This window comes from Lethenteron reissneri, chromosome 64 (genome assembly GCF_015708825.2).
Source record: "Lethenteron reissneri isolate LAM-NWPU_2019-01 chromosome 64, ASM1570882v1, whole genome shotgun sequence".
NCBI classification, from domain to species: Eukaryota; Metazoa; Chordata; class Hyperoartia; order Petromyzontiformes; family Petromyzontidae; genus Lethenteron; species Lethenteron reissneri.
The window spans coordinates 9,222,408-9,231,572 of record NC_083842.1 but is presented as its reverse complement, the minus strand read 5'-3'; the positions used below and the strand labels follow the sequence as shown (position 1 = coordinate 9,231,572).

The 9,165-nt window shown below is 46.1% G+C and overlaps 1 protein-coding gene across 1 annotated transcript; it reads left to right on the top strand.

The window, feature by feature from the left end:
* Positions 1-445: 445 nt before the first annotated feature.
* LOC133359195 (zinc finger protein 852-like) lies at positions 446-7,219 on the top strand. The gene is made up of 3 exons (XM_061577619.1): positions 446-638; positions 4,015-4,569; positions 5,517-7,219. Exons 2-3 carry the CDS (start codon positions 4,017-4,019, stop codon positions 5,993-5,995), a joined length of 1,032 nt encoding a protein of 343 aa, XP_061433603.1. The 5' UTR covers positions 446-638; positions 4,015-4,016; the 3' UTR covers positions 5,996-7,219.
* Positions 7,220-9,165: the final 1,946 nt, after the last annotated feature.

Sequence of the window (9,165 nt, the reverse complement as noted above, 5' to 3'; positions counted from 1 at the left end):
CCCCCTCCACTACTCCCCCTCCTCTACCCTCTGCTCCCCTACCCCCCCTCCACTACCCCCCCTCCACTACCCCCCATCCCCTACCACCCTCCACTATCCCCTGCTTCCCTACGCCCCCTCCCCTACCCCCCTCCACTACCCCCCTCCCCTACCCCCCCTTCACTACCCCCCATCACTACCCCCCCTCCCCTACCCCCCTCCCCTACCCCCCTCCACTACCCCCCCTCCCCTACCCCCCCTCCACTACCTCCCCTATCCCCCTCCCCTACCCCCTCATCCCCCCTCCCCTCTATCCCCCCTCCCCTCCTGCCCCGCCCCCTCCTCTCCCCATAGCAAGATGTCCGTCCCGGCGCCGTCTCGCGTCGCCGACTTCCGCCGCCGTGCGCCGCGTGAAATCTCGTTTTGTTCTCGAGGATTTGGTGGCGGCGGTGGCGGTGGTAGGAGGAAGAGGAGGAGGAAGAGGTGGGGAAGGGAGGAGGTTTCTTTTTGTGTTTGTTTGTTAAACCGCCCCCGGGGGGAAGACCGCGAAAGTCATCCGACGAAACGAATTCCCGCGCGCGTTTTAACAAAAGCCGACAAAGTTGGCCGTCATCGCCGGCGCTGATTCGAGTCTCTTTAAACAAAAACAATAACTACCGGTGAGTATTGTGTTTGTCTCTATATATTATTATTACAAACGGCGCAGCGATCGTGTCAATGAACGAAATGCAGCAATTGACAAACGTGTTGATGGGTTTTTTGTGTGTTTGTCGCAGTTTTACTTATGACGATAAAGTGTCGATTTGTTATCGCGCCTGCCTCTTTGCTATCGTACGTACACTTACGTCCAAGCCTTGTTCTATCCACTGCTGGATGAAGGCCTCCTGCCAACCTCCCAACACACGACGTCTGGTCGGGTTTGCGAGGGCTACTGAACCATAACTTCACCGTGTGAGTTGGTGGAAGGCGGAGATGTGTGTGTGTAAATCAATGCGTGTGTATGTGTGTGTAAGTCAATGCGTGTGTGTGTGTGTGTGTCAGTCTATGTGTGTGTGTGAGTCTATGTGTGTGTAAGTCAATGCGTGTGTATGTGTAAGTCCATGTGTGTGTGTTCATTCATGTGTGTGTATCTAAAGTAGATGTCTGTGAGAGTCCGTATGTGTGTGTGTAGGGCAATGTGTGTGTCAGTCTATGTATGTGTGTGTGGGTCCATGTGTGTGTGTAAGTCAATGCGTGTGTGTGTGTAAGTCCATGTGTGTGTGTGAGTCGATTTGTGTGTGTTCATTCATGTGTGTGTATCTAAAGTAGATGTCTGTGAGAGTCCGTATGTGTGTGTGTAGGGCAATGTGTGTGTAGGGCAATGTGTGTGTCAGTCCGTGTATGTGTGTGAGTCTATGTGTGTGTGTGAGTCTATGTGTGTGTGTAAGTCAGTGCGTGTGTGAGTCGATTTGTGTGTTCATTCACGTGTGTGTATCTAAAGTAGATGTCTGTGAGAGTCCGTATGTGTGTGTGTGTAGGGCAATGTGTGTGTCAGTCTATGTGTGTGTGTCTCTGTGTGTGTGTGTAAGTCGATGTGTGTGCGTGGGTCCATGTGTGTGTGTAGGTCAATGTGTGTGTGCGCGAGTCGATTTGTGTGTGTTCATTCATGTGTGTGTATCTAAAGTGGATGTCTTGTGTGTGAGAGTCCGTATGTGTGTGTAGGGCAATGTGTGTGTCAGTCTGTGTGTGTGTGGGTCCATGTGTGTGTAAGTCAATACGTGTGTGTGAGTCGATATGTGTGTGATCATCCATGTGTGTGTATCTCAAGTAGATGTCTGTGAGAGTCCGTATGTGTGTGTAGGGCAATGTGTATGTCAGTCTATGTATGTGTGTGTGAGTCTCTGTGTGTGTGTGAGTCGATGTGTGTGTGAGTCCACGTATGTCTGTGTGTGAGTCGATGTGTGTGTGAGTCGCAGTTCCGTAGACCGACAGATGTATATATATGTATGTTCAACTTCGTTCGCACCGTATGTAGCCAACCGTGCCAATCGGCGGTGCGAGGATCTTTGCTCATCTCGAACTCTGCGCAACCTTGGAGCAGCCCTGTTAGTGGATGGTGGTTACCCCCCCCCCCATCCAAAGCACCATCCAGGCTCAAAGCACGCTGAGCTTCGGAGATTTGACAAGACGGGGACACATTCCGGATGATGTGATCGTAGACCGTACCATTGTTATTTGGGCTTGAGCTTTAATGGGTCCTGTTATCACCTTGGTTTTTATTGGCAATACAGTACTGTATATGGATCCCCCCCCCCCGCTATTCCTTTGAGCATATCAGGTGGCGAGATGTTAACTCCCTCGCCTGGTGTGCAGGAGGTCGTGGGTTCCATCCCGACCCTGACGCCCACTGTATCATTGGAGGAGTTTGCGGTGTATCTGTCCCCGTGGTCGCATGGATTTTCGCCGGGGCTTCCTGTTCTTGCCTGCACGTTGAGAGAAACATTTCTTTCGACTATTTGGCTGCGAAGCTATTTTCACATGATAAGCCACTTCGTTGAGTGATCATTTGTGGCAAGGTTGCTTCTCAAAAAGAGATTTACTATAGCTCAGTGGGTCTTACCTGGTAAAATACAAAATATAGTTTAGTACAGCTCTTTTACGATGCAACATTTTGAAAGTGTGCATCCAACAATTCACGAACCACCTTGTGTAGAACACCTCAGTGAGTGTTGGGAAAGGTCAATTGGTATCATAACTCGGTGAGTGAATGTGGAATATCCATAGGTTCAGAGCCCGCAAACGTCGATAAGCGCCGCCCAGATGAGAGAGTTTATTATTGGACAGGATTTTATTTTTACGTGGTGGTATTGTACTATATATATTTTTGGGGATCATGTTGCATCGGTTTGCGTTATCATCCTCATCCAGGGGTCGGCAACCAAAACAAGAAGAGGCATTTTGGTTCTAATTCGGTAAAAACAAACCTACATATTTTAAGAGCCACAATGCATGTGAATAACATCACGAAGCAGTCCTAAAAGAGCCACATGTGGCTCTGGAGCTGCAGGTTTCTGACCCCCGTGACCTCGTCCCTTGATCCCAAGTTATGGGCTGCCTCCCCGTGACCTCCCTTAGCAAGTGGTGGTGAATCTATATCCTCATGGCAGTGGCCAGTAGATTGACAATTTGCATTAATTAAAACCAAATGACAAAGATTTAAGTATAGACCCGAGTTTTATTCTGTGGGCCCTGGATTTCTTGTCAAATGCAAGGCCTGATACAGCTGTTTGTAAAAAAAGGCAGCTTATGCCAATATTTGGTGGAAAACAGTTTTCACCAAGATAACAAGTATAACCCGTAAAAACAAAGTTTTTCACTATAAATCCTTTATATGCGTGGCGGCTAGACTCCTCTCGTCCTCTGGCTTGAGATGGCTGCCACCTATGGGTCAGATGATTGCATGGCGCCATTAAGCAATTGGTAATTAAATATCATATTTTTGTCCTAAAAAGTGTCAAATTTTGGAAAAAAAATTTCACGAACATTAATTGTCACGCACAACGAGTCTGTGTGGAAAATGTCAGCTCGATTGGATCACGGGAAGTGGGTTAAAAAACGACGGAAAGATTTGCACGGTCGTAAGCAAGCAAGCGCGCAAGTGAACTTAATATAAAGGATTTAAAAATTGTGCTTTTTCCTCGAGGTAATAATTACATTCAGTCATAAATATATTACATTCAGTCCATTATTTGGGGTACTAAAGATTATAATGCAAAACATGTCAATTAGCCTGTACACAAAACATTGTTTACTTACAGTGAGATGGAAGACATGGCTGTTCCTAAACTAAGCAGTTAGGAGTGTCTAATAATTATAGAAGCAGCATGCATAATAGGCATGATTGAGTGGAATACCCTATTTTATATTCATCTTTATTTTGCAAGCCCAATTTGCAACCTGGATAATCCACCAACTAGCATGCAACTTTACACGTGATAGCAAACAAAACAGTGGAAAATGGAGCAGTGTGATTACAGTGAAAGTATTTGTTAACAGAAATGGCTTGCGCCGCTGTTTTGGAACCGAGCGGGGACTTCCCGGCGTGGCTGGAGACGCAGGGCGTGAACGCGGAGGTGGCCCGGGCCATGGACTCGGAGCTGGGCATCCGGGACTACGGGGTCCTGCGCGCCTGCGTCGGGGACGGCCTCGTGCGTGCCGAGCTGCTGGCCGCGGCGCGCGACCGCCTGCCCTTCGGCTTCTACGCCGTGCTGCGGCAGGTGGTGAAGGCCCTGCGGAGCGCCGAGCCCCACGATGGCGACGGGACACCACGCTGGGACGACGCGGCCGCCGCCTCCCCTGGCGACCTGACGCTGGGAGGGCTGGTGGAAGTGCTGCTCGCGCTATTCAGCGGCTTGAGCCGGGAGCTGCTGTTGTCTGCGCGGAGGCTGGGAGGTGATGGTGGTGGTGATGGAGGTGGTGAAGTTTGTGGGGACAGTGCGAATGGTGATGTTCCCAGTGAGGGCGTGGCGGAACTTGGTCTTGAGATCATCGATGATGAGGAGGAGCAGTCCAGAAGAAACGAGGAGGAGATCGTGGATGGTTCGCTGTATGGTGAGTATTCTCCAGCACAGCAATAACACGGCGATTACCAAAAAACAATAAGGTTGTAACACATCGGTTCACTCTCTTTAGTCTCATGCACAATGGCAGGTTCTTTGCTCTAACTCCCTCCATCCTTCCTGTCTGATTTTGAGCTTCATTTTCCTGTGTTGACCCTCTTGCCTTCAAGTCATCAAGCAGCATCCTTCTTTTGCTGCCTCTCGGCATCTTTGCAAACATCCATCTTAGAGCTTTCTTCATCGAGTCATCTTTGGAAATTCCACAGCATTATGATAGAAATCAGTTGTCACTGTATAGGAAAACAACTTATTTTATTATGTTTTATTTTTATTCTTTCATTATTTCCCTTCTACGTGACTTTACCGAAAGAACCAAGAAGAGGAAAACTACTGTTGACTTCCCAAAAGGGTGTTCATTTGAGCAACTGCATCGGGCTGAAGAGTTGAGTTGGCCTGGATTTGAGCTGGTAACCATCCAATTGTGAGGCATGTGCTCTAACCACACTTTTTTTGTTGTTATATACATATACAGATAGTCCCTGAGTTACGCGGGTCCGACTTACGATATTTCTATCTTACAATGGCGATAACGATACGACAAAATTGTAAAATGTTTTAAATTTCGTGCGGCAGGCTTTGGGGCATAGATTTTAGACACTATGGAAATGTGAATAGTCATCAGTATAATCATGATGTCGATTCTAACTTGGGTATATTATATTAACCAATAAGGACTTATTTAGATGGATAGAATGTCTACCTTTCCTAATAAGAGAAATGCTCAAAATACCGCGGTGTCGGACATACTGTGTGATGGCACAATCAATATCTTCTACGTGTCAAACCATTGATATAAGGATGAATTTTATCTTAACTATGAGGTTGCCATGGAATTGTCCATTGCAAAGCTTAATAAACAGCCTTTTCCTAAACCTGCAGGCGAAAACGCCGGCAATCACTTCGGCTTCATCATAGAGGACGTCACGTCGCTGCAGGGACCGGCAGCGTTGCGCCCCTCCTTCACGGTGGCATCGGCAGCGGCGGCAGTGGCGGCGGCGGCGACGACGCGAGCACTCCGCCACGCGCGGCTCCACCCGGCCTCGGCGCCGCCCCGCTTGCAGGCGCGTCCCTACTACTGCGACGTGTGCGGCCGAACCTTCACGCAGAGCTGCCACCTGAAGACGCACGTGCGCACGCACACGGGCGAGCGGCCGTACCGCTGTGAGGTGTGCGGCCGCGCCTTCCGCCAGACCTGCCACCTCAAGGAGCACCGACGGACACACACGGGCGAGCGGCCGTACCGCTGCGAGGTGTGCGGGCGGACCTTCTCGTTCCGCTCCAACCTGCGGACTCACATGCGTTTGCACGACAGGGAGGCGGTTGTTTCAAAGGGGGTCGTGCCGGAGGTGGGAATGTGACGCGTGTGTGTATGTATGTTGAACTTCTTTCGCACCGTATGTAGCCAACCGTGCCAATCGGAGGTGCGGGGGAATGACAACAAACTAAACACAACAACAACATCGGGAGTGATGGGAGAGGCGGGGGTCACCTTTCTGAGCTGCCACTACTAAACATCTGTGAAAAAGAGCTTCATAGCTCATTGGACTGGATTCCTCTGGTAGAAATATTCTGATTCTGGTGCAAGCAATAAAATGGGGCCTCCAGTCCGATTTCGTCATCCTTCCTCGGACTTCAGTTAAACACTTCGACAAACGATGACGGCTTCAGAACAACTTGTCGCGCGCTGCCCTGGGTTGTTATGGCTTCCATAGCTATGCGGAAAACGTTGCACTGGCTGCCCATCAAATCAGGGATACAATACGGAATCGCTAACTCGTGTCACCGAGTTCATTTTCAACGTCTCCCACCATACCTCTCCCCACACTCCTCACTCCACTAACCACGGCTAACCACCACGTCCCATGGAGTTCAACCAACAACCAGCTCATTGTATCCAGAACCGGGGACCGCCTTGAGTGAACGGCGTTTCCCCATAGCTGCACCAGCAGCCATCTGGAACTCCCTCCTCACTGCACATAGGCAGCAGCCAAGCACCTATGTACCTTCAAGCAGCAGCTCAAGCCTCACCTCTTCTGGCTGTCACCTGTTCTGGCTGTCACCTGTTCAAGCTGGCACATGAGGGACTTTGATCTCTGGTGCCGCGTCTCCCGAATTCTCGATTGAACACTGCATCCAATTTGTGAAAATTTCCTCGCGTTGTAAATCGTTTATAAAGTTATTTCGTCCCTCTTCTTAGAACAGTGCCTGGGCACCTCTGGTGGAGTGTCGGAGTTGAGGGTGGGTGGGATTTGATCCCTGAGTGGAGAGGGATAAGTAATCCGATATGAAAAATGAAGATTGAGAACACAGGCTTGTAATTGGAGTACCCAGAAAAGCACACGCACACACATCTGCGAGGGATTAAAGCTCAAAACTTCTCACGGATAGGTTGGCAACCTACTTGCTTTATTGTCTCCTACAGGCACCTCTTAGCTCCTGCAGATGGGCGTCTTCACATATCTACAAACAAATTCACCAAGAGCTTACACATCCATCACTATTGGCCTTCCTTCACTCTGGTCTTAAAAAAAAACTTGTAATGCATTCTCTTTGGTTTTTTCGGTAAAGTCACGTAGGTTAAAAAAGGAAAACGAAAATAAATAAATTAAATCACGACGTTTCGGAGGCAACACAAGCCCCCGTCTTCAGGTGACGAGACATTTTTCGTGTCCAGTAATTTTGCTGTGACTTCCACCTGAAGACGGGGGCTTGTGTTGCCTCCGAAACGTCGTGATTTAATTTATTTGTTTTCGTTTTCCTTTTTTAACCTGCGTGACTTTACCGAAAAAACCAAAGAGTATGGATCCTTGCAGTCACGAAAGCTTCAAATCTAGATTTGTAATGCATTGTTTTCATGACCTGTTAAGTGCGTGCCAAATTGGAGCTGTTTATGCGGTGATTCTTTTTATGTTTTCTAGTTATTTTTATGATGCTGCCCTTTTTTAATGAATTACCTCATTTAAATACACGAATAAGCTATTAAACACATGAAATTATAACACAGAAAAACTGAAATCGGTTATAATCAACATGAAGTAAATAAATGTGCAAATGAAAGTATTAAATAATTACTTTATAAATTAACTTACTTTAAATTATGCTTTGCATCATTACTTAATAGGATAGCTTTCCCTCTCGATGCAGTCGCGTTGAGTTGCAGATGCGATTCGCAGAAAGCCAAAATCGTGAGTAACGTGGGAATACTGTGTACTGCCCTTGTCATTCACTCTGGGATTTGTCACCGACTGTTATAGCGAATTCTGCAGGAAACAGGAGATGTAAATGTTCCGCAGAGCTTACAAAGCATAAACATGGCACATTCGCGGCAGTATATTTGCTATGCGAATGACGCTAATAGTAATTGTATCATTACGGGGAAAAACATTTTCATTTGGTATTCAAACGTTGATGGTCTCAAGCCCCCAATCATTATTTTACGAAAAATGTTTCGTGCAAATGTATTGAGAACATAATTGGAACAAAGCCCTATCTCAAGGGTAACATTTTCGTATTGTAATATTGACATGTACAAGTGATGTTTTACAAAGCATGAAATTGTGCAATTTTTAGTGTAGAAGAATTATTGCTTTTTTTTCCGTGTCATCTTTAAATGTAATTTACTGACGCGCAAGGTTCTGATGAGAATTATTCACCATTTAACTCTGGACGTGTAATGGGACAATTTAGATACGATTGGTGATTACATTTAAAACACAAACACGTTTAATAAAATAAACACATTTATTTATAAATTTGGAAGCGTGAAATATGCTTGCAGTTCACAATAAATGGACTTGGAGATGAATACTGTTTTGCTGTTTATACATTTTTTTATATCAACGAATTAAAAATATACATTTTATATTTAAATTATGCAATGCTTCTGAAATAATATATACGAGAACTCCATTCTGCTATCATAGTTTTAGTCCATTGGCGTATTTGCCTTGCTCGGCCAATATTAATCCAGCAGCATTAATTTAAGCAAACAAATCCTGGACCGTTTTTGGCCTCCATAGGTTCAGGCTTGTTAAACAAATTCTGCTGTATTACCAGAGCACTCCAAAAAAGATTGAGCCCAGTTCAATGTGAAAAAAATTGGTTTAAGAAGATATATTTTTCAATGCACACTTTTATTTGCACTCAAAAGTAGAATAAAATATTTAAAAATGTTTATTTAAAAAACACGCTTTAATGAAATGTACCGTACTCGTAATGGCAGAACTCCACGATTCCAGGAAGTGGCCCCGCAGCTTGCCATAGTGTAAGGGACCGTGGTGATTTACAGGCAACGTGAGTTGAGCGTGGACAATTAGACCCGTAAATAAGATTGTTTAAAAATATATATTTTTCTAATGATAGGATATAGTATTGTCATCAGTATGACATACCTATACCAAGTTTGCAGTCGATACGACATTGGGAAGACGGTTAAAATTGAGTTGCAAGATTTGAGGACACGACAACAGAGTGAGTTAATTAAAATCGTGTAAAATGTTTAAAAATATATATATGATAGAATATAGTC